The 25,384-nt window shown below is 43.1% G+C and overlaps 1 protein-coding gene across 1 annotated transcript in view; it reads left to right on the top strand.

Annotated features, from left to right (window-relative positions):
* KDM5A (lysine demethylase 5A) overlaps positions 1-25,384 on the top strand; it is a 94,593-nt gene that overhangs the window by 50,254 nt on the left and 18,955 nt on the right. Inside the window, 8 exon segments of the mRNA XM_089304435.1 lie at positions 467-617; positions 6,807-6,921; positions 11,197-11,552; positions 15,681-15,819; positions 17,573-17,752; positions 18,343-18,504; positions 20,249-20,800; positions 21,170-21,313. Coding sequence (XP_089160561.1) covers positions 467-617; positions 6,807-6,921; positions 11,197-11,552; positions 15,681-15,819; positions 17,573-17,752; positions 18,343-18,504; positions 20,249-20,800; positions 21,170-21,313 — 1,799 coding nt within the window.

Below are 25,384 nucleotides of genomic sequence, written 5' to 3'. Positions count from 1 at the left end.
GAAAGATAGAGAGGGAGAGACAGAGGTCAGTCTTCCAGGCACTGGTTCACTCCCCAAATGGTCACAATGGCCAGGGCTGGGCCAGACTAAAGCCAAGAGCCAGGAGCTTCTTCCAGTTCTTCCACATGGGTACAGGGGGCCAAGCACTTGGGCCATGTTCTGCTGCTTTTTCCCAGGCCAGTAGCAGTGAGCTGGATCAGAAGTGGAGCAGCCAGGAATTGAACCAGTGGGATGCTTGTGTTGTAGGTGGCAGCTTAATCTGTTATGCTACAGTGCCAGCCCCTAGACTTGATTATTATGTTTGTGAACAGGCATTAGGGAACGAGCACCCACCTGGTCAGCAGCTTTCATTGCACAGCTGTGGTAGGTTTCTATTAGGTTGATAACGCACTTGAGTGAGTTTAGGGAACATTTTAGAATGGCTTTTGTTCTGTGATCACAGTATATGGTATTTTTATTTTTACAGATTTGATTGAATTGCGAGTAATGCTGGAAGATGCTGAGGACAGGAAATACCCAGAGAATGAGCTCTTTCGAAAACTCAGGGATGCTGTAAAAGAAGCTGAGACCTGTGCTTCTGTGGCTCAGCTACTCCTGAGTAAAAAGCAGAAACACCGGTAAGCGTAACAAAAGTTTGATTTTCTACTGGCTCTTTGTTGCTTTTGGAGTGAAAGAATTTTTTTAAAGCTGTCAGAAGTATGCAGAATGACTTTATTTTTTATTTTTTAAAAGTTTATTTATTTATTTGAAAATCAGAGTTACACATAGAGAGAGGGAGAGAGGGAGCGCTATCTTCCATCTGCTGGTTCATTACCCAGTTGGCCGCAATGGCCAGAGCTGAGCCAATCCGAAGCCAGGAGCCAGGAGCTTCGTCCGAATCTCCCATGTGGGTGCAGGGGCCCAAGGAATTGGGCCATCTTCTACTGCTTTCCCAAGCTGTAGCACAGTGCTGGATTGGAAGTGGAGCAGCTGGGTCTCGAACTTGCACCCATATAGGATGTCAGCACTGCAGGTGACAACTTTACCTGCTATGCTACAGCACTGGCCCAAAAAGCCAGAATTTTAAGTTACCTGTGAGATCTGACATTATCTTTTACTTCTTGTGGCCTTGACTTTCTATTCCCCCAAAATATACCTGCTATTTTCTTCTTTTTTAGGGGGCAGAGGTGCTCAGAAACTGTGAAATATTCTTTAATTTTTTTTCTAAAGATTTATTTATTTATTTGAAAGTCAGAGAGAGAGCTCATCCATCTGCTGATTACTCCCCAGATGGCCTCAGTGGTGGAGGCTGGGGCAGGCCAAAGCCAGGAGCTTCTTCCAGCACTTGGGCTGTCTTCTGCTGCTTTTCCTGGGTCATTAGCTGGGAGTTGGATTTGGAGTGAAGCAGATGGGGCTCCAGCCAGCGCCCATATGGGATGCCAGTGTCACTGTTGGAGGCTTTACCCACTGTGTCACAACACTGCCCCAAGAAGCTCTTTATAATTCAAGTTAGTGTAAGTTGCTGTAGCAGGACAATAGTAGACAGGTCTGCTGGACCCAGTGCTGCTGATTACATTGAAGTTTGTATAGTGGCTGTGGGTCAAACCCTTGGCGGTAGGCGGGAAAATAATTTTGTAAGGCCTACGAAGTTTAGTTTATTTTCAATATAGCCAAATTAATTAATTAATTAATTAATAGCTATATATTTTATGGCCTGGCTTCATCTCTACACTGAATGCATTTAGTGACTTCTAAAATTAGATTTTTGAAACATGATTCCTGAATCTTGAGGTTTATATAAATTTTCTTTAAACGTTTTCAAAAAAGATTTCATTTATTTATTTGAAAGAGTTACACAGAGAGAGAAGGAGAGACAGAGTGAGAGAGGTTTTCTATCCGCTGGTTCACTCCCCAATTGGCCGCCAAAAGCTAGAACTTCGCCAATCTGAAGCCAGGAGCCAGGAGCTTCTTGGGTGCAGGGACCCAAGAACTTGGGCCATCTTCTACTGCTTTCCCAAGCCATAGCAGAGAGCTGGATTGGAAGTAGAGCAACGGGTCTCAAACCTGTGCCCATATGGGATGCTGGCACTATAAGCAATGGCTTTACCTGTTACGCCACAGTGCTGGCCCCATAAAATTTTTTTTTAAAGTTTTATTTATTTGAAAGGCAGAGTTACAGAGAAGCAGAGAGAGGTCTTCCATCTGCTGGTTTACTCCCTAAATGGCTGCAACAGCTGGGGCTGGGCCATACCAAAACCAGGACCCAAGAGCTTCTTCTTGTTCTCCCACTTGGGTGCAGGGGCCCAAGGACTTGGGCCATCTTCTACTGCTTTCCCAGGCCATGGATTAGAAGTGGAGCAGCCAGGACTCGAACCAGCACCCATATGGGATGCTGGCACTGCAGGTGGCGGCTTTACCTGATGTGCCACAACACTGGTCCCTTTGTATAAATTTAAAAGTTCACTTTTATGATGGGTAAAACAGGTTCCTGTAGACAACTGGAAAGCAAGTTTCCTTTCCTTACGTTGAATAATAGGAAGAACTCCCAGAAGAAATCTATTATTAGTTGATTAGTAGCTGACTAAAACTAGTTTTTCACTCATTAGGCCCCAAATTCAGCTTCCTTAACAGCAAATATCAAGATTCTTAACAACATAGGATCCAAAGTAAAGTAGTTTTGGGTCAAGAGATTAACTTCATAGTCTACCTTTTATGAAAATGGATTATCTTATTTTTCCTTTCTCCAAGAGCTTTCCTTTCCTCAGTGCACTCTGCCGTGCTCTCCTGCTTGCGTTCTGCCTCCATTCCGCGGCGCGTTCTTGCTTATGGCCCTCACACTTGCTCTCTGCTCTGCTTGTAGAACTCTTCCCGCCGTATCCAGGTGGCTGGTTCCTTTACTTGTTTCAAGTCTCTTTTCAGATGTCACTTTCTTGGTGAGCCCTATTATTATTTTAATTATTGTTTAAAAAGTAGACAGATCTTCCATCTACTGGCTCATTCTTTGAATGCTTGCAACTTCCAGGGCTGGGCCAGGCCAAAGGCAGGTGCCTGGAATTCATTCCAGGTCTCCCACCTCAGTAACAGGGACCGAAGTACTTGAACTGTCCTCTACTGCATCCAAGGATGCTTATTGACAGGAAGCTAGATTGAAAGCAGAGCAGCTGGGATACAACTCAGGCACTCTGATAGGGGATGTAGGTGTCCCAAGTGACATCCTAACTGCTGTGCCAAATACCTGCCCTAGTTCTGACAACACTTGTAACCTTCTTTCTTTCCTGCTTTGTTTTTCTGCTACTTACCACCTTCTGATGTACTAATTTACTTACTTATTTTCAGTCTCCTCTCCTCTCCCTAACTCTCACTAGGATATACACTAGACTAGAATGTCAGGGAATTTTTGGAAAAAAAAAAAAAAAAAAAAAGATTTATAGGGGGCCGGTGCTGTGGTGCAGTGGGTTAAAGCCCTGGCCTTAAGCGTTGGCATCTCATATGGGCGCTGGTTCTAGTCCTGGCTGCTCCTCTTCCGATCCAGCTCTCTGCTATGGCCTGGGAAAGCAGTAGAGGATGGCCCAAGTCCTTGGGCCCCTGCACCCATGTGGACGACCTGTAAGAAGCTCCTGGTCCTGGCTTTGGATCGGTGTAGCTCTGGCCATTGCGGCCATCTGGGGAGTCAACCAGTGGATGGAAGACCTCTCAATCTCTCTCTCTGTCTCCTCTCTTTGTGTAGCTCTGACTTTCAAATAAATAAAATAAATCTTTAAAATAAAAAAAGAGATTTATGTATTTATTTGAAAGAATTACAGAAAGAGAGAGGGAGAGACAGAGATCTTTCATGTACTGGTTTCCTCCACAGATGGCTGCAAAGACCATGGTTGGGCCAGGCTGAAGCCAGGAGCTTCATCTGGATCTCCCATGTGGGTGTCAGGGACCCAAATACTTGGTCCATCCTCTGTTGCTTTTCCCAGACCATTGGTAGGGAGCTGGATTAGAAATGGAGCAGCAATGGTGCCGGTGCTGTGGTGTAGCAGGTAAAGCCGCTGCCTGCAGTGCCAGCATCCCATATGGGTGTGATTCAAGTTCCGGCTGTTCCACTTCTGATCCAGCTCTCCACTAAGTCCTGGAAAAGCAGTAGAAGATGGCCCAAGTACTTGGGCCCCTGCTCCCACATGCTCCTGGCTTCGAATCAGCACAGCTCTGGCTGTTGTGGCCAACCAGGGAGTGAACAGATGGAAGACCTCTCTCTCTCTCTCTGCCTCTCCTTCTCTCTGTGTGTAACTCTGACTTTCAAATACATAAATAAATCTTTTTTTTAAAAAAAATAGAAGTGGAGTAGCTGGGACATGAACTGGGACCCATATGGGATGCCGGTGTCCCAGGTTGTGGCTTTACCCATTATGCCACAATGCTGACCACTTTTGTTTTTATTCTTGTATTTCTTGTTCTTAGAATAATGTCTGGCACATAATAGATGTACAGTAAGTAAATGTAAGTAAATATATAAAATGATACTACAGATTGTAGGCAGGTGGCAGCAAAGAGTAACCTCGATAAATGCAGAGGCAGCTGCTGTTAAGGAGCGTAGAGTTGTGCATTTGTTTTTTTTTTTTTTTTTTTCAGTCATTTAAACATTTCTTATACCTGAATTGCTTTTTCTATAACAGTTCACATTATATTTTGTTACTTTAGACACTTTTCAACTACCATTTTCTTTCTTTCTTTCTTTCTTTCTTTCTTTCTTTCTTTCTTTCTTTCTTTCTTTCTTTCTTTCCTTCCTTCCTTCCTTCCTTCCTTCCTTCCTTCCTTCCTTCCTTCTTTCTTTCCTTCTTTCTTTCCTTCTTTCTTTCTTTCCTTCTTTCTGTCTGTCTGTCTGTCTGTCTTTCTGTGGGGAGCAATCCGGACTAGACTAAGTTACTCGAATTAGGACTTATTCTATGCATCTGCTCTCCCACAATATGGCGCTGGGAGAGAAGTAAACAGCTTCCGCACAGCTGCCTCCAGTTCAACCAATTAACTGTAGGACTTGCTCCTGATTGGAGAGCAGCGTACTCAGCCGAGTTGGGATTGGCGGAGGAGGACTATAAAGGAGGAGAGAGACGGCATGCACCAGGAACATCTATGGGGAACATCTAGCTGAAGGAACACCTGTGCAGCCCCCGAAGAGAGCCGGCCGGCGGTGTGCCGCTCCCCTGCGGAAGTGGGGAATGCGGCCAGGGGGAACTGCCCTTCCACGGAGGTGGAAGGGATAGTAGCCAACCCGGGAAGAACCAGCAGCAAACCCGGGGAGGGCCGAGCAGACGGAAGAACAGCGCAGGGTCTTGTGTCGTTCCTCCACGAAGAGGGGGAGCGACGTCTTTCTGTCTTTCTGTCTTTTTCTTGACAGAGTGGACAGTCAGAGAGAGAGAGAGAAAGGTCTTCCTTTGCCGTTGGTTCACTCTCCAATGGCTGCCGCGGCTGGCGCACTGCGCTGATCCGATGGCAGGAGCCAGGTGCTTCTCCTGGTCTCCTATGGGGTGCAGGGCCCAAGCACTTGGGCCATCCTCCACTGCACTCCCGGGCCACAGCAGAGAGCTGGCCTGGAAGAGGGGCAACCGGGACAGAATCCGGCGCCCCGACTGGAACTAGAACCCGGTGTGCCGGTGCCGCAAGGCGGAGGATTAGCCTAGTGAGCCACGGCGCTGGCCTCAACTACCATTTTCAGACAGCCTTTTTAGAGAAATTGATCAGTAGATCTTAACTTGACCCTTTGGGTCACTGATCGATTTAGAGAATGTTACAAAAACTTAGGGACTGTCTTAGAAAAATGCATATTCCGGCTGGCGTTGCAGCTCAATAGGCTAATCCTCTGCCTGCGGTGCCGGCACACCGGGTTCTAGTCCCGGTTGGGGCGCCGGATTCTGTCCCGGTTGTCCCTCTTCCATTCCAGCTCTCTGCTATGGCCCGGGAGTGCAGTGGAGGATGGCCCAAGTGCTTGGGCCCTGCACCCCATGGGAGACCAGGAGAAGCACCTGGCTCCTGGCTTTGGATCTGCGCGGTGCACCGGCCGCAGTGTCCATTTGGGGGTGAACCAACGGCAAAGGAAGACCTTTCTCTCTGTCTCTCTCTCTCACTGTCCACTCTGCCTGTCAAAAAAATTAAAAAATTAAAAAAAAAGAAAAATGCGCATTCCTTAAAAATTTGGAAACCGTTTCAGAAGATTCGTTAGCTCATGAGGCCTTTGTATAGTATTAAGCTTCTTGAAATACTTAGTGCACTTAACTGTTCACTGTGAGGAATTTTTTTTATTTTAAAGATTTATTTATTTGAAAGAGTTACACAGAGAGAGGAGAGGCAAGGAGGGAGGGAGGGAGGGAGAATTTCCATCTGATGGTTCATTCCCCAGTTGGCCGCAACGACCAGAGCTGCGCCGATCTGGAGCCAGGAGGTTCTTCCGGGTCTCCCATGTGGGTGCAGGGGCCCAAGGACGTGGGCCATCTTTGCTATCCCAGGCTATTGCAGAGAGCTCTATCCGAAGAGGAGCAGCCGGGACTAGAACCGGTGCCCATATTGGATGCTGGTGCTTCAGGCCAGGGCTTTAACCCATTGCGCTGTAGCGCTGGCCTCTGAGGAATTTCTTTAGTGTTTAATATTTGTAGATTAGGGGAACTATAATTTGGAGAGGTCAATCTTTGAGTCTCTAACTGAAGAGCTTAAAAACTTACTTTAACGTGGAATCTTAAATGCTAAGGTTCTAGGATTATTAGGTTCAAATTCCGAGCATAGTAGGAGCCCATTCGATGTCAGAATGACTGAATTTTTCTTACGTAGATCTCAATATTATTTTACATCAGGCAGAGCCCAGATAGTGGGAGGACCCGGACCAAATTGACAGTGGAAGAGTTGAAGGCCTTTGTCCAGCAGCTTTTTAGTCTTCCATGCATCATCAGCCAAGCTCGACAAGTCAAGGTGGAGTATTCCATTATTTTCTTGGATAATTTCCTTGGTGGTATAGATTGTTGTTTGAGTTAACAGAATGGTATATTTGGGTGAGTTTTTATTTTGTTTCTTTTCTCACATGTATGCTGCTTTTGATGGTTCCTTAGTAGGTGCTTTCATGTTTTTCTTAGCCTTTATTCCCTTTTAATATTCTGGATGTAATGCAATTTAGAATTTTTTTTTTCTGTATCAATTTAGGGCAGGATCCTTATTGAACATAGACATTACTGAAATGTAATAATTAGTTAAAAGACACTGAATGTGTGAGTTAGCTCTGAAATTACCAAGGCCCTAATGTAAGTTTAATGAATATGTAAAATTTCAAATTATTAATCTGCATAGTTAGTAGTAATCTTTTGATAGTTTGACATTTGCTTTGTGTTTCAGGGGTTGAGGTTGTCTAAAATAGTTTTTATCAAGTTTATCAGCTTGCAAAACCTAGTATCAGTTGTATTGTTGTCTTCATTTAGTAAGAATGTTTTGATAGTTGACAACTTTTGCTGAATGACTTTTCTAAATATCTGTGACAACACTTTCTGATTTTCTTCTTAGCTCATTGGCAATTCCTTAAGTCTTCCTTGCTGTTTTTTTTTTTTAACTTTTCTTTTTTTTAAGAATTATTTTATTTATTTGAAAGTGTTATAGAGAGAGGTAGAGACAGAGAGTGAGGTCTTCCATCTGCTGGTTCACTCCCCAGATGGCTGCAACAGCCAGAGCTGCACCAATCCGAAGCCAGGAGCCAGGAGCTTCTTCCAGGTCTCCCACGTGGATGCAGGGGCCCAAGGACTTGGGCCATCTTCTACTGCTATCCCAGGCCATAGCAGAGAGCTGGATTGGAAGAGGAGCAGCTGGGATTAGAACCGGCGCCCATATGGGATGCCAGCACTTCAGGCCAGGGCTTTAGCCCACTGTGCTAGAGCACTGGCCCCTGTGATGTAATGAGAAGGCCATGCCAAGATGGCCGCTGGCAAGCAAGGGTCAGTTACTCAGGAATGGCTTCAAAACCCACCTGGCAACGGAGCCTGCCTGGCAACAGGCTGTGATTGGATGGCTTCGGATACTGCCTGGCAATAGGCTGTGATTGGTTAGGGCAATAAATCGCCCCTTGACCAGATTGGCTTGCCTTGGCTATTAAAGCTGTTGTAATAACTGGAATAAACGAGTCTGTGGGCTGCTCGCCTCTGGCCTGCTTTCGAATCTGTGAGTGATCAGAGCCTGTCATTCCAGGCCTCTGCCTCACAGGCAACAGCAGTTGATGACTTGGGGAGAGAGAATTCCGACAGTGAAAATGACATAACAGCAGACAACATAGCAATGCCTGGTCAGCCACCCCCTGAATATCCGTGGGATGAACTTAGATCACCTCGAGGCAGTAACCCATGTGAGGTCATTCCCATCTGCAACCAGTGAGGATCCCCACATTTGTGGCAGTCCCCAGGCGCCCCCGGCTCTCAGGGCAGCCGCTAGACCCCATCCCACCCGCATGTTTGCCGTTAATGTCGGAGTAGATGCAATTTTTGGGTGCTGGATTCCAACACCCATTCTGCTAAGCAAGGGCCGAGGATATGCTTGTGTCTTTCCAGAGAATGCAGGTCAGCCCATTTGGGTACCAGCCAGAAACATCAAGCCTGCAACTGACAGCCAACCAGAACCAGCTGAATAAGACTGAGAGCCTGCCTTGTTAGCAAACTCACTTGCCCTATTATCCTACCCTGAGAAACTGCTCATAGCCACATCCGCTACTGTTTTATACCCCACTAGCTCTGGTCAGCCACTCAAATGGCCCACAGCCTGTGTGCGGTCATGCCATTACTGATTACCATTGTTCCTCATTCCTACCCCTATCTGAGCAAGAACTCCTGTGGTCTCTCGTTTTGAGCACTGGTTAGTCAATGATGGGTAAGATCCCCTGGGGGACAACCTAAGACAGGCACAGCTGCGTACGGAGACCACATGGAAACGGGGTCAACAATGGTATGACCAAGAATCATGCCTCCCGTTGCTCAAAAATAAACAAAAAGGGAGAAATGTGGTGGAATGAGAAGGCCATGCCAAGATGGCCGCTGGCAAGTGAGTGTCAGTTACTCAGGAGTGGCTTCGGAAACCCCCTGGGAAACCACCTGGCAACAGAACCTGCCTGGCAACAGGCTGTGATTGGATGGCTTTGGAAACCACATGGCAACAGAGCCTGCTTGGCAACAGGCTGTGATTGGATGGCTTCGGATACTGCCTGGCAACAGGCTGTGATTGGTTAGGGCATAAACCGCCCTTTGACTAGATTGGCTGCCTTGGCTATTAAAGCTGCTGTACCGCCGGCGCCGTGGCTCAATAGGCTAATCCTCCACCTTGCGGCGCCGGCACACCGGGTTCTAGTCCCGGTTGGGGCGCCGGATTCTGTCCCGGTCGCCCCTCTTCCAGGCCAGCTCTCTGCTATGGCCAGGGAGTGCAGTGGAGGATGGCCCAGGTGCTTGGGCCCTGCACCCCATGGGAGACCAGGAAAAAGCACCTGGCTCCTGGCTCCTGCCAGGATCAGCGCGGTGCGCCGGCTGCAGCGGCGGCCATTGGAGGGTGAACCAACGGCAAAAGGAAGACCTTTCTCTCTGTCTCTCTCTCTCACTGTCCACTCTGCCTGTCAAAAAAAAAAAAAAAAAAAAAAAAAAAAAAAAAAAAGCTGCTGTACCAACTGGAATAAATGAGTCTGCAGGCTGCTTGCCTCTGGCCCACTTTTACCCGACTCCTGGGGTCTGTGTGGTGACTGTGCGCCTCTTGCCCCACCACACTCCTCCTCTCAGAACAAATCCACAGCAACAGGCCCTGATTTGTTTTCTAAGTGTCAGAATATATTAGGAATCTCAGTCCTTCTTTATTCTAGATGCACCCTCTTCTGATATTTTCTTATTTGTGCATTGATACTAAGTATCACTTATATCCTCTTGATTCCCAATTCTGCAGCTCTCACTGCCCCTCTCTCCCTAGACTTGTACATCCAGATTTATGCTTCACATTTCTGTCTGGCCTACTAAATTGCATTTGTAGAAGCCTTTTTCTGAGTCAGATGAATCAACCTCCTTGCTTCCTATGTACCTCATATACCCCATGTCTAATACCTAAAGAAGAGCTGCTATTACCTCGAAAATATATCCCAGATTGAACCATTTACCATCATAGCAGCCCCTTAACTGCTTTCCTTTCTACTTTTGTCCCAGTAGCTTAATTTTTGTTTGATGGCCAAAATGATCATCTAAAACATAAATCAAATCATATCACTCCACAATGATTAAAATCCTCTGTTGATTCTCCAGAGCCATTTTAATGAAAACCATTAAAATGAAATCCAAACTTCTTATATAATCTGCAAGACATCGTATACTCTGACCTCTGCTTGTTTTAACTACATTTCTCCTTCATCCACATATAACAATTCATTAATCTCATTCCTCTTTAAAATTAAGCTTTTGCAATTATTATTTGCCCTTCTTGAGCTATATTTTTCTCAGATCTTTGTATGGCTCCCATCTCTACCTGTTCGTAGTAGTTTTTGGTCATCTGTCTTCTGTGATCTCCATTGCTAAGTAATGTGTCCCCTACCCTCTCTGCCCTGTTTTATTTTTAGCATACTTAGCACTAACTGGAATGTTTTATTCATATATTCACCCTCTGGCTACCTACACTGAAATGTATGTTCTTAAAGATGAGGACTTTGGAGCCAGTGTTGTGATGCTGGCATCCTATATAAGGTACTGGTTCACGTCCTGGATGCTTCACTTCCAGTCCAGCTCCCTGCTAATGCACCTGTGAAAACAGCAGAGGAAACCCAAGGGCTTGGGCCCCTGCATCCATGTAGGAGACCCAGATGAGCCCAGGCCATTGCAGTCATTTGGAGAGCGAACCAGAGATGGAAGATAGCGCTGTTTCTCCCTCTGTCTCTGACTGCCTTTCAAATAAATCTTAAAAAAACAAGAACTCCATATGTTTTGTTCTATGCTGTGTGCCTAGAGTAGGTTCTCTGTGTAAGCCAGCCATTAAATATTTTTGGATGAATTATTCATATTTTAAAAGTATGTCTGGATGGAAGTTAATTACAGAGACGCATATTTATGAATTTAACTCCTCTGAATATTAAGTTCTATGATGATGAGATAAGAGAGTCTAGAATTAATAATTTGCATGAACTACGTTTGTTCTGTACACGTTTTCTATCTGTTAAAGTTGTTTTTTATTTAAAATTTTGTTTAACCTTTTAAGAATTTGCTGGATGATGTGGAAGAGTTTCATGAACGTGCACAGGAGGCCATGATGGATGAAACTCCAGATTCTTCTAAACTCCAGATGTTGATAGACATGGGCTCCAGCCTCTACGTAGAGCTACCTGAATTACCCCGACTGAAGCAAGAGCTACAACAGGCTCGGTGGCTGGATGAAGTAAGACTGACCCTGTCAGATCCACAACAAGTCACTTTGGATGTAATGAAGAAACTGATTGACTCTGGGGTCGGGTTGGCGCCCCACCATGCTGTGGAGAAAGCAATGGCTGAACTACAGGAGCTCCTTACAGTCTCTGAACGATGGGAGGAAAAGGCTAAGGTCTGCCTACAGGCAAGGTGAACGCATATTTTGGTGACTGTTGCTCTTTAATAACTAAGTCAGAAGGTAGGATAAGAAGGAAGAACATAAGGACCTGTTTCATTAAGTGTGTAATTAAATGTTTTATATCTTCCTGATCAGTTACTAGGCTATCAAATGGTACTTCATATAGGCTATTTCAAATGTGTGCAAACTGTTTAGAGTACTTTGCTAAATACTTCCAGTGATACCACGTTGTATATTGTTTAGAGCCTACAGGTTTAGTTAAAACCTAAGAATTGTAAAGCTCATTGAAGCATTTAATTAATGGTGACTAAGGAGTATAGAGAAATGTTAATAGGAATTCAGAGGAGGAGAGAGAATGTTGAGGTTAGATGTTCAGTTGAGAAGCTTGAGAGAAAAGTAAAAACTAGGGCAAAGCCTGAAGAATTGAGTGGTAGGAGTGAAGTGGGAGGAAGAGGCAAGAGAAACGTGGTAAGCTGGGTTAAGGAATGTGCTGGATATGTCCATATGACAGACGTGCTTCACTGGAGTAGAGTGTCACGCAGGCCGTGGCAGGGAGCAACTATCTGGTTGCCAGTTGCCTCAGCGTTGGCAGCCCCAGGGAACTCGCTACTATTGAAGTCAAGTGTTCATTGGTTTGACAGCCTGCCAGCTAGTTTAACTGGTAACTGGTGTTCCTTCGGAAAGCCTTTCTCTAGCAGCTCAGGTTCATGTTTGTATAATTTCAGTTGTGAGGATGAGGAAACTTGGTGCTTAGCGAGATCACATAGTTATTCGGTGGCACAGCTGACATTTAAAGCCTCTTCCACTTCAATCCAAAATCTCTATGTACTTTACTATGCCAGCCAGTTACTTTGGATGCATTTGATTAGAAAAGCTTTAGATGTTTCAGTTAACAAAGCCCTGCTTGGTTGAGAGAAGCCTCTTGTAAAAACTGAATATTTTGATCTCCAAATTCTGTGTAGAATACATACTAAAATTTATTCATAGCTTTTCCTGCCTGAAGTATTCAAATTACTCTGTCTTCAGAGTCTTGATAGTTAAAGGAGGTGGGAGCAAAGCTGACGACCTTTTGGATTGTGAAACTATGGTTTGGCATACCTAATACAATCGATAGTAGCCTACCCGAGAAAACTTTGTTGGTAGTACTATGTGAAAACCTTTTCCCTGTCTTCTACAGTTAATCAGTTACCAAAGTCTGATGAATTTGCCTCTAAAATGTCTGTCTTGTCTTTCAGTCCCATTGTTGCTGACCTCTAGTTGTAGGCCTCTCAGTTTGCCCTTTATCCTTCGCAGTTTGTTAAGTCCTAATGGAGTAGATACTGTGTGCCAGGCACTGCTTCTGAGTTCTGGAGAGATAGGTAGTGAAGAAGACACACCAGGTCCCCTCTGTCAGAGGGGACATTCTAGTGGGGAGAGAGATGAGTATATGAGTGAATTTCAGATAACTAGTGTGATGAAGAAAATAAAATTGGTAAAGAAATACAGGGTGATGTGATTAGTGGGAAGTAGAATCTTCCCTTTTCTGCCCTCTGTTGGAACTGTTTGAGACACATCCTCAATATTCTTGATTTCTTAATATTGATTGCCAATCAGTTACCATTCTTTTCTTGGTATCTTCATCCTGTTCTTTTGGTTATCTTTCTCTGTCTCTTAAACAGTGACTTTTCTTTCTTTCTTTACCTTAAGTTAAAAAAAAAGAAAAAAATAAACAATGGCTTTCCTTAAGATTCTGACCTAAACCTCTTTCTCTTCTCACTCGTATAGTCTCCCTGGAGATTTCATCTGATTTCTTGGCTTCATCTATAATATGCATTTCTTTCATAATTACTCTTGCCTGTTAGATAATTCCAGTGGGTGTCCCAGAGATACCTCAAAATCCTTGTGTCCAGATTGGGCTTGTAAACTTCTTCCCCATACCCTTTTCCCTTTTTTTTTTTTTCCTGTGAATTATACTGTCTTTCACTGATTTGAACAAGTAGGTACTTTGGTGGTTAACTTCATCTCTCCCTTCTAGTTCATCACAGACTTACTCATGTAGATTGTATTTCCTCAGTCTTTCTTACTTTCATTCTTTTTTTTAATGCACTTATTTGCAAATGGATTTATTTATTTATTTATTTATTTATTTTTAAGTTGTGCTCACTTACTTGAAAGGCAGAGAGAGAGAGAAAGAGAGAGAGAGAGATCTTCCATCTGTTGGCTGCAACACCTGGGGTAGGGCCAGGCTGAAGCCAGGAGTCTGGAATTCCATCCAGTGTCCCACATGGGTGACAGGGTCCCAAGTAGTTGGGCTGTCTTTCACAGCTTTCCCAGGAGCATTATGAATCAGAACGGGAGCGGCTGGGAACCAAGTTGATACTCCAGTATGGGATGCTGGCCTTGCAGGCAGTGATTGAACCTACTACTGCACCACAGTGCCAGTCCCTCACCTTCTTTCTACACCAGTTTTTCACTGGGTGTAGAATTCTAGGTTAATAATTACTTTGTCTCAGTACTTTGAATGTATTATTCTGTCCCATTTTTTTTTTTCTTTTCAGTCCAGAGGTCTTTTATTTTTAAGAAAAATTTTTAAAGATTTATTTGAGGGGGCGGTACTGTGGTGTAGCGGGTAAAGCTGCTGCCTGCAGTGCCAGCATCCCATATGGGCGTGGGTTTGAGACCCAGCTGCTCCTCTTCCGATCCAGCTCTCTGCTATGGCCTGGGAAAGCAGTAGAGGATGGCCCAAGCAGTTGGGCCCCTAAACCTGCACGGGAGAACCAGAAGAAGCTCCTGGCTTCTGGCTCCTGGTTTTGGATCGGCACAGCTCTGGCTGTTGTGGCCAGCTGAGGAGTTAACCAGCAGATGGAAGACCTCTCTCTCTCTCTCTCTCTGTGTAAATCTGACTTTCAAATAAATAAATAGCCAATACTGGGCCAGGCCGAATCCAGGAGCCAGGAACTTCTTTCAGGTCTCCCACATGGGTGGCAGGGGCCCAAACAGTTGGACCATCTTCTGCTACTTTTCCTAGACCAATAGCAGAGAGCTGGATTGGAAGTAGAGCAGCCAGGACTTGAAGTGATGCACATATGGGATGCCAGGGTTGCAGGTGGAGGCATTATCTGCTGTGCCACAACGCCAGCTCCCAAGTCCTACTTCTTAAATAAAATTTTTTTCTTTCTTATTTGAAGGGCAGAGAGATTAGAGAGAGCTTTCATTTGCTGGTTCATTTCCCAGATGCCTGTAACCGTGAGGGCTGAGCCAATCTGAAGCCAGGAGCCAGGAACTCAATTCCAGTGTCTCACATTGGTGGCAGGGACCCAATCACTTTGGCTGTTACCTGCATCCTTCCAGGGTGCACAGAAGCAGAAAGCTGGAATTAGAAGTGAAGTTGGGATTCAAATCCAGGCACTCTGATAGGGGATGCATGTGTCCCAAGCACTGTTTTAAGTGCTGTGCCAAACTCCTGCCACAGAAACATACTTTCTTAAGGCTTAGCTTAATGCTCTTCTGAACTCATCTAAACATTATTAATTACTCCCTCCCATTGTAATTTGGTCTTGGTTCCCAGTACAAGTAAAATTCTTATCTTGTATTCTGATTGAGGACAGGATTGATGTTTTTATTTATCTTTGTGTATTATTAAATGTAGTAGAATTAAATTTACATGGTCAACATTGTTGGATTTCTAGTCTATTGCTGTATTTCTTGTTATCAAACATACTGTCTCTGACAACTTCAGATATTATAGAGAGCTAGAGCAGGGACAGTCTATTGTATGGTGAAAGGAATATTCTTTTTTGGTTTATATTTATTTGAGAGGGAAAGAGAAAGAGCACATGTGTGCTTCTACCTGCTGGTTCCCTTTCCAAAAGCTGATAATGGCTGGGACTGGGCTGGAGTAAGATGGGAGCTGGATCTGAATGGTCTCCTAATGTGAGTGACAGGGACCCAATTACTTGAGAGCCATCACCTGCTATTTCCCAGGCAGGGTGTACATTAGCAGGAAGCTGGAACAGACAGTGGCACCAAGATTCAAACCCAGGTGCTTTGACACAGGATACTCAACCACTGTGCCAAATGCCCACCCCATAAAATGCTATTTAAGTGTTGGTAGCAGTTGGACTTTTCATAAATCCTACCCTGTTTTTATTTTTCTTTAGACCGCGGCACAGTGTGGCAAGCTTAGAGAGCATTGTGAATGAAGCCAAGAACATTCCAGCCTTTCTACCCAATGTATTGTCCCTGAAAGAAGCCTTACAGAAGGCTCGAGATTGGACAGCTAAAGTGGAAGCTCTTCAGGTGAGGAGACCTTTAGATCATTGTACCCACAGGTGATACCTGTTTTACACATGAATCCTTTTTATTTTCTTTAAAGATTTATTTATTGATTTGAAAGTCAGGGTGAACCAACGGCAAAGGAAGACCTTTCTCTCTGTCTCTCTCTCACTGTCCACTCTGCCTGTCAAAAAATTAAAAAAAAAAATCAGTTATAGGCAAATGTACATGGGAAATAATCTTTTACTGGAAAGAAATTTAAAAGTTCTAAAAACAGGCCGGCGCCATGGCTCAGTAGGCTAATCCTCCGCCTAGCGGCGCCGGCACACCAGGTTCTAGTCCCGGTTGGGCACTGGATTCTGTCCCAGTTGCCCCTCTTCCAGGCCAGCTCTCTGCTGTGGCCAGGGAGTGCAGTGGAGGATGGCCCAGGTGCTTGGGCCCTGCACCCCATGGGAGACCAGGATAAGCACCATTGGAGGGTGAACCAAACGGCAAAAGGAAGACCTTTCTCTCTCTCTCTCTCTCTCACTGTCCACTCTGTCCAAAAAAAAAAAAAAAAAAAAAAAAAAAAAAAGTTCTAAAAACAATAATAAGTTCATTACATGGAAATACTGAAACATTATGAACTCAGAAAATATTAACTCATCTCTTTATATAACATTTAATCAAGGTGGTTACAGAACTAAAATACTGCTTTTAGTTCTGTGCCATAGAAAAGCAATTCAGTTTGTCTGTAATGTTACAGTGAATTTCCCCACTGTAGGAAAGATGATTCCATTGTCATATGATATATATATTTTTAAATATTTATTTATTTATTGAGAGGTAGAGTTACAGAGAGGCAGAGAGAAAGGGAGAGAGACAGAGACAGAGAGAGGTCTTCCATCTGCTGGTTCACTTCCCAGATGGCCACAACAGCTGGTGCTGCACTGACCTGAAGCCTAGAGCCAGGAGCTTTTTCTAGGTCTCCTATGCAGGTGCAGGGGCCCAATCACTAGGGCTGTCTTCCACTGCTTTCCTCGTCATAAGCAGAGAGGTGGATTGGAAGAGGAGCAACCAGGTCATGAACTGGTACCCATATAGGATGCCAGCACCGCAGGTGGAAGCTTAGCCTGTTGTACCACACCAGCCCCCATAAATGATATTAAATACTTTTTTTAAAGATTTATTTATTTATTTGAAAATCAAAGTTACACAGAGAGGAGAGGCAGAGAGAAAAGTCTTCTGTACGCTGGTTCACTCCCCAATTGGCTGCAATGGCTGGAGCTGTGCTGATCTGAGGCCAGGAGCCAGGAGCTTCTTCCAGGTCTCCCATGTGGATGCAGGGGCCCAAGGACTTCTACTGCTTTCCTAGGCCATAGTAGAGAGCTGGATCAGAAGTGGAGCAGCTGGGACTTGTACTGGTGCCCATATGGAATGCTGGCACTGCAGGCAATGGCTTTACCCACTATGCCACAGCGTCGGCCCTCTAAACACTTATTTTTATTGCCTCATTCTTAATTGCATTTAAGTTTGTCCTTCAGATTGTCCTTTGTACTGCTTTTTATATCTTACTGATTTTCTTATAAACTAATAAATCTTTGATAACTTGCTCATTAAAGAAATGAATTAATATAAACTTTTTAAGGCAGAGAAATGAGAGGTTGTATTATTTCAAGAGATGCAATTAGTTTTAAAGAATAATATTTAATAAAACAGCTAATTTAAAAATTTTTGTCTTACAACAAGACTCCATAAGGGGACTCAATTTGTGTGAGAATCTGCTTTCGTTTTTCAGAGTGGCAGCAACTATGCTTACTTGGAACAACTTGAGAGTTTGTCTGCTAAAGGACGCCCTATCCCTGTGCGTCTTGATGCGCTGCCCCAGGTGGAATCACAGGTTGCAGCAGCACGGGCTTGGAGAGAGCGAACTGGGCGAACCTTTCTGAAGAAGAATTCGAGCCATACATTGTTACAGGTACTTCAACACTGCTGAGCAGTTGATAATTGAACACCACTATGTAGACAGTGAAGGTTATTTTCAGTTTCTTTTTTTCACAAGTGATTTCTCTTATGCGATATCACACACTGACCTGAAGTCTGGAGCCTTGGGAAGACTCATTTCTGATTAATCTTGTGCTATGTACAGTAAAAGCAGTCAGCCTGGATTTTATCTCTGTTATTGTTCTCTGTCACTGAAAGATCTTCCTTCTCAGAACTACAAATTTAAATATTCAGCAGCCTTTTTGTCTCGAGCAGTTGGACATAGTAGTTAGCAGCATAGGCTTTGGAATGAAATTGTTTTAGGTTTGAAGGCCTGGTTCTTTAATTGTAACCATGTGTCCTTAGACAGGTTGTTTGCTTTATGAGTCTCCAATTCTCATGTTTGTAAAATGTGAGTCATAATACCTATTGAACAGGTTATGGTGAAGATAGAATTAGGTAATGTGTATAAAATCCTTAAGAAAAGTGCCTGTGACTTGATGAGTGGACAGTAAAGGGTTCTTTTTACTATTTAAATTTTCAAGATTCCTTTGAAAATCAGAGCTCAAGCTCATATTTTTGTAGGTGCTAAGTCCCCGGACTGACATTGGTATATATGGAAGTGGTAAAAATAGAAGGAAAAAAGTGAAAGAACTAATAGAAAAAGAAAAAGAAAAGGATCTGGACCTTGAGCCTTTGAGTGATTTGGAGGAAGGATTGGAGGAAACCAGAGACACAGCTGTGGTGGTAAGAAATGATGTAATGTATCCTGAGTTCACCTTGTGACTTGAGAATTCTGTGAAAACACTAGCAAACCTCAGTTGCTTTTAAAAATGTCTCCTTTCTTTTAGCTTTCAACAGTATAGTGAGTATGCAATAAAATGTTAGTAGCTGGTGATAATTATGCTTTTTTGATGGCAAAGAAGAATGTGTTAAGTTTATTAGGAACCTGAGGAAGTATACAGTGAAGATAGAATTTGGAGCAATGCATAATAATAATAATAGAGAATTGTGTATACCAGCCAACTTGAAAAGATTCTTTCTGCCTACAAATCATCCTGTTTTGGTGCCAATGAAAATCATCTCTTATTACAGCGTAGCCTAATAGTAAGTCAATGTTTCCAGACAAGTGGGACTGGAAATTATTTTGAAATTGTTTCAAAGCTACCAGTAGTTTACTTTAAAAAAAAATTTTTTTTTAATTTATTTGAGAGACAGAGCAAGAGAGAGAGAGAGATTGAGAGAGGTTGAAATCTTCCGTGCACTGGTTCACTCCCCAGATGCTGCAAGAAAGCTGGGAGCTGGGAACAATCCAAGTCTCCTGCAGGGGTGGAAGGAGCCCGATCAATTGGATCATCCCTGCCATGGTAGTAAGAAGCTGGAGTCAGGAGTTGGAACAGGGTATTGAACCCACGCATTCTGATGGGATGTGGGTATCTTTTTTTTTTATTTTTTTATTTTTTATTTGACAGAGTTATAGACAGAAAGAGACAGAGAGAAAGGTCTTCCTTCCGTTGGTTCACCCCCGAAATGACCCCATATGGCTGGAACTCTGCCCATCCGAAGCCAGGAGCTTCTTCCTGGTCTCCCATGTGGGTGCAGGGACCCAAGGACTTGGGCCATCCTCCACTGCACTCCAGGGCCACAGCAGAGAGCCGGACTGGAAGAGGAGCTGCCGGGACTAGATCTGGCGCCCATATGGGATACCGGCGCCAAAGGCAGAGGATTAGCCAAGTGAGCCACAGATATGGATATCTTAAGAAGCCGCTTAATTACTAGGTTGAATGCTGCCCACACCTGTTTTTTTTTTTTTTTTTCCAGTTTTATTTTTTTCATTCATTTGAAATCAGGGAGGCATGGAGGGAAGGAGATTGAGAGAGAGAGAGAGAAAGGCACTGCCAGAAGTTTAAAAAAAATACACTGATGATATTTATGATAATTTTGTTTGCTTGTATTTACTTTATTGAAATGAACTTCATAAAACATTAATGTTATAATTGGTCACCAGACTTTCATATTCTACTTCCAGCTGAACTGGAGAGTTCTTGTGGTGAGAAATAACAAATTCATTTGCATAGAACTTGTCTTCTGAGAGTGAAGTACCAGGGTAGCTAATTCTGTTTACTTTGTGCCAGGTACTGATGTAGGCATTGGTGTTAGCCTCATTTTTCAGAAAACTGAGATTCAGAAAACTTGTGCTGCAGATCAACCATCTGCAAGTACAGGAGTCAGGCTTGTTCCCAGGTTGCGTGATATCAAAGTATACCATTTTATGTTGTACTCTGTAAGGTGTTCAGAGCATGTACTAATGTGGATTGGCAAATGTGGTAGCCCTTTGTCCATAACATAGATGAAGAGTATGTGGAAGCTGATTTGTTCTTACTTCGAGGCCATAACTTGGGGAGAAAAAACACTAAGCCTTGAAGATTTGGTGTATGGTGGAGGAGTGTCCTGCAGTGACTGTTTTTAATTAAATGTTTATTTTTTATAGGTGGCAGTTTTCAAAGAACGGGAGCAAAAGGAGATTGAAGCCATGCATTCCCTCAGAGCAGCCAACCTAGCCAAGATGACGATGGTGGACCGCATAGAGGAAGTAAAATTTTGCATTTGCCGCAAGACAGCAAGTGGGTTTATGCTACAGTGTGAGCTATGTAAAGACTGGTTCCATAACAGCTGTGTTCCCCTTCCTAAATCAAGTTCCCAGAAGAAAGCATCCAGTTGGCAGGCCAAAGAAGTAAAATTCCTTTGCCCTCTCTGCATGCGTTCTCGGAGGCCGAGGCTAGAGACTATTCTATCACTCTTGGTGTCTCTTCAGAAGTTGCCTGTACGGTTGCCAGAAGGAGAGGCCCTACAGTGTTTGACAGAACGTGCTATGAGTTGGCAAGATAGAGCCCGGCAGGCCCTAGCCACTGATGAATTGTCCTCTGCACTGGCCAAGCTGTCTGTGTTGAGCCAGCGTATGGTGGAACAGGCAGCTCGAGAAAAAACTGAAAAGATCATTAGTGCAGAACTCCAAAAAGCAGCTGCCAATCCAGACTTACAGGCAAGTGTAGGATTTATATTCTTTTTCTGTTTTGTTTAATAGTGTCAGTATATACATAGTAAATCTGTCTTACTAATTGGCTAAGAAAACAGCAGTAACTTGCCTGCAGTTTATAACCATGGCATCTTCCTTCTGCATAAACCCAGAGCCTTTTCTTTGGGTAAATAGATTGGTTGTTTTAGTAAAATATTAACTGGAAATATAATCCAGGTGGATCTTGGTGTCATAATCAAGTAATTTAATTTCTACTAACTGTTGAATAACTCTGGTGTGCACTGTATGAGTTCATTACATTCCTTAAACATGTATTAATTGTCCATGTTTGTATAGTGTTGCTCTCTGTTCACCTTGGGATCACTTGCTGTTTAGGGACACTTATCTAGTTTCCAGCAGTCTGCTTTTAACCGGGCGGTGAGCAGTGTATCATCTTCTCCTCGACAAACGATGGACTATGATGATGAAGAAACAGATTCTGATGAAGACATTCGGGAGACCTATGGCTATGACATGAAGGTATTTCCATGGCAGGCTGTGTGGGTACATACCTGATTGTTTGATTTGTGGAAAAGCTATTGAATGCTGATGTTTGAGGTGTAAAAGGGGACAGGAAAGCTAGTTATCTGTCCTGAGTCTATGGTGATACAATTTTTTCAAAACTCTACAGGAGTACAGATTGCTGAAATACTGTTTTTTTTTTTAAAGGGGATTTTAATCCTACATTTAGTTTCCTCGTCTTCCAACTCCTTATGACAGTAGGAGTAGAAAAATTTTGTGTTAATGTTATTGAAAGCTTTCATGGCCAATATCAGTGTTTCAGATTTTTTTTTCTTGAGTTGTTAAAATCTATATAGTTAGATTTTGAGAATCCTGTTCTGCCTGTGTTAGGAGTCTTCTGCTCTGTTCTCTTGTTTGCATGGGATTAAATAGAATGTCGTATTTGGAGATGGGAAATGCTTGGGCCCGTGATTGGGATTTGTGTAGTTACAGTTAGAACAAATTATATCCTGTAAATATGATTCTTTGGATAAAAACACCACACTGATGGTGAAAAGGTGTTGGCAAGTTTTTTTTCCTTTTCTTTTTTTTTTTTTTAAGGATTTATTTGAAAGGCAGAGTTACAGAGAGGCAGAGGCAGAGAGAGAGGTCTGCTGGTTCACTCCCCAGATGGCTGCAATGGCCGGAACTGCACTAATCCAAAGCCAGGAGCCAGGAGCTTCCTCTGGGTCTCCCATGTGGGTGCAGGGGCCCAAGGACTTGGGTCATCTTCTACTGTTTTCCCAGGCTATAGCACAGAGTTGAATTGGAAATGGAACAGCAGGGATTCCAACTGGCGGCCATATAGGATGCTGGCAATGTAGGCAGAAGCTTTACCCACTTCACCACAGCACTTGCCCTGGCAAGTTAGAGTTGGATACTGTTGGCCTGTCCATGTCACATACAGATCTTTTGCTTTTGACCTAGTAATTACATCATCATCTAGGCAGACATCCTGCCAGAATACAGTTCATCTATTGATTTAGGTGATATTCAGTTACTCTGTTTAGAATTTGTGCCTGTAACGTGAGAGTTTGTACTTTAAAATGACACTGCCTCCAAAGAATGAGGGAGGTTCTGTTGCCTTGACTTTGTCTTTTCAGCTTGCAGATCAGGGGTAGGTACTGCTCATTTTTAGAGCATGAATCTCATCAGGATTAAAACTCCTAGGATGTTAATTAAAATCATCCCTCATAGATGCTTGCCAATTTGTCTTCTGGAAAATACTGTTCTGAATATAAAAATGTATCCCTGCATGGGATGTTTCAATGAGGAACTTTTCGGTTAAGTGAATTAAATTTGAGAAAAGTTGAAGCTGGCATTAGCTTTTTCAAGTAAGCTTCTGAACTTCTTGTTAGCCTGAATTTAATGATTGTCTTTGTTTATAAAATTGTGTAGAATGACCAGGAGCAGCTGAAAGGGAATATTGCACAAGCTAAATATTAGTTAGCTGGCTTTCTACTCGTAGTAGATCACCTATTTGCCATAGCTTCGAGGCCTCCAGTACTGTGGTATTTGCTTTCTAGCACATTAGTATTGATACTGTGACTGGGCTAAACATGATGGGCTTTGCTTGGAAGCAGGTTGGTAACTGGTGAAAATAAAACACAAATATTGCATGATTTTCAGGGGTAGGAATTAAAACTCTGGTTTGATGTTTTGTAAAGTTTTTGTGGGACTCTTAGCTTATAGGCTCTTTGGTAGAGGATACTGGCAGACTAGAAAAATGAAATTACAAATTTTATAGTTTTAGCAGTGTATTTGATAGCTTAATAGAATGGAAGAATGTGGTAAAGACTTGTAATTCAGGGTCAAATTTATGTTGATGTTAGTATTTTTGGATGAAAAGAATTATACCCTTCTTCAGCATTTTTCTATAAAGCACTTACTTGCAAATTTGCTAACTTACTATATTTCTTTTGGTGATTTTTTTCCTCTTATGTGGTATCTGCTGTTGTGACCATGAATTCTGCTTAAAATACTGCAGTATTTTTGCTTGAGGAAGAGCCCCTTGCTGGTTTAGAAAGAAAAGCTGGTACTTAGAATGTAAAATAATATGAGTCTTTTGATCTTAGTTGCAATATCATTTGAATATTAAAGCATTTTGTACTTTGTATAGTTTGATTATTTCATTTTGCATGTAACAGTCTGCAATCACCACTAAAACAATCTGACCAGCATTAAGATTTAGGAAGATACATATTTAGTGAAGCAAAATCTGAAATGAATCTTTTGGGATAACCTCCTCTTAAAGATTTATTTATTTATTTGAAAGGCTGAGTTACAGAGAGAGAGGGGGTCTTCCATCTGTTGGTTCACTCCCCCATGGCTGCGCCAGGCCAAAGGCAGGAGCTAGGAGCTTCATCAAGGACAAATACTTGAGCCATCTTCAGCTGCTTTTTCCAGGCCATTAGCAGGGAACTGTATTGGAATTGGTGCAGCTGAGAAACAAAATGGTGCCCATTTGGGATGCTGGCATCATAGCAACATCACTTGCTATGCCATAATACTGGCCCATAACAATGCATCTTTTTTTTTTTTTTAAATATTTATTTATTTTATTTGAAAGGCAGAGTTACAGACAGAGGGAGAGACACAGACTGAGAGATCCTCCATCCGCTAGTTCACTCCCCTAAGGCTGCAATGGCTATAGCTGGGCAGATCTGAAGCCAGCAGCCTCCTCTGTGTCTCCCACTTGGGTGCAGGGGCCCAAGCACTTAGGCCACACTGCCTTCCCTGGCCATCAGCAGGGAGCTGAATTTTAAGTGGAGTAGCCAGGACTTAGAACTGGTGCCCACATGGGATGCCTGCACTGGCCCCAACAATGCATCTTTAACTCAACAAATCCAATATTGTATCTTTTCACATTACATACTTCACACCAGGAAAATAATTTCAAAAATTTTTTAACTTTGCATTATGTTATTTTCTGGTCACTTCTTTTCCATTTTGAAAGTTTAAGTGAAAGACCCCTGCATGAGTTAGAATGAAATGAGAGAAGTCAAGGACAAAAACAGACCACTCTCATTAGGAAGAAAAAGCACCTGGGAACTGAAGGTGTAGGGGTTTGTACTTGTTGTTCTTTTGCCTTTGGTGACTTGAGTAGAAGACGACTATGAACTGTTATTCCTAAATATGAGTGAATGGCATTGTCTTACAGATTCCTCTTGTCAAACCCTTTTGCCTCTGAGTTATATTTTCCAAAGCTAATTATTACTTTGAAACGTCTTGATTTTTGGAAATTATCCTGTTTAATTAAGAACAGACTCATGATAGTGATAGATCCTTCTCGTGCACCTTACAAAAAGATTTAAGTGTTGGGTTAGTTACTAAGCTGTTGTCTCTTATCTTCTAACCCACTCTGCTTTGTGATGCTGAGGCTGGGTATCCACTTTTCTCTAAAAGGCCAGGTAGTAAATATTTTGGTCTGTATTGCACAGTATTTGTTTATTTATTTGCAACTGTTAAAAAATATAAAAACTATCTTTGACTCACAGTCTATATAAAAACAGGTTGCCAACTGGGTTTGGCCCACAAGTTATAGTTTGCCAGCCACTGCTGTATACATTTGTCCTTAGCCAGGTGTTTCTCTTCTGCCCATGGGAGCTATTAGAGAAAATTAAAAGATCTGAACAATAAGAAGGAATGTGATCTGTTCCCTATTTATTAACCTATTCCTGACATCATTTTCTGAATTGTATGCTTATTACATTTTTTTCCACCCTGGCAGAGTCAGCTAACTGGTTCCAGTTTGCAGTTTTTCCCCTATACTGCTAAACCAACCACGTCAGCACTTCCTACTCAGAGGTCTAGATGGCAGCTCTGCAGGACTCTTTTTTCTAAGCCTGTATCTCCTACCCTTTGTCGCCTCCAGCTCTAGGGATAGTATGCTAGTTTTTCATTACTGTAACTAAAATACCTGAGAGAAGCTACTTGTGAAGGAAAAAAAGTTTATTTTTGGCTCGGTTTTGGGGGCTTACAGTGCAAGATGGGTGGTCCCATTATTCTGGCACCCATTCTGGTCTGAAGACAGTAGAACAAGTGTAGAGG

This window comes from Oryctolagus cuniculus, chromosome 9 (genome assembly GCF_051225735.1).
Source record: "Oryctolagus cuniculus isolate XC-2025 breed Fujian yellow rabbit chromosome 9, ASM5122573v1, whole genome shotgun sequence".
In the NCBI taxonomy this organism is placed as follows: Eukaryota; Metazoa; Chordata; class Mammalia; order Lagomorpha; family Leporidae; genus Oryctolagus; species Oryctolagus cuniculus.
This window is presented reverse-complemented; position numbering and strand designations above follow the sequence as displayed.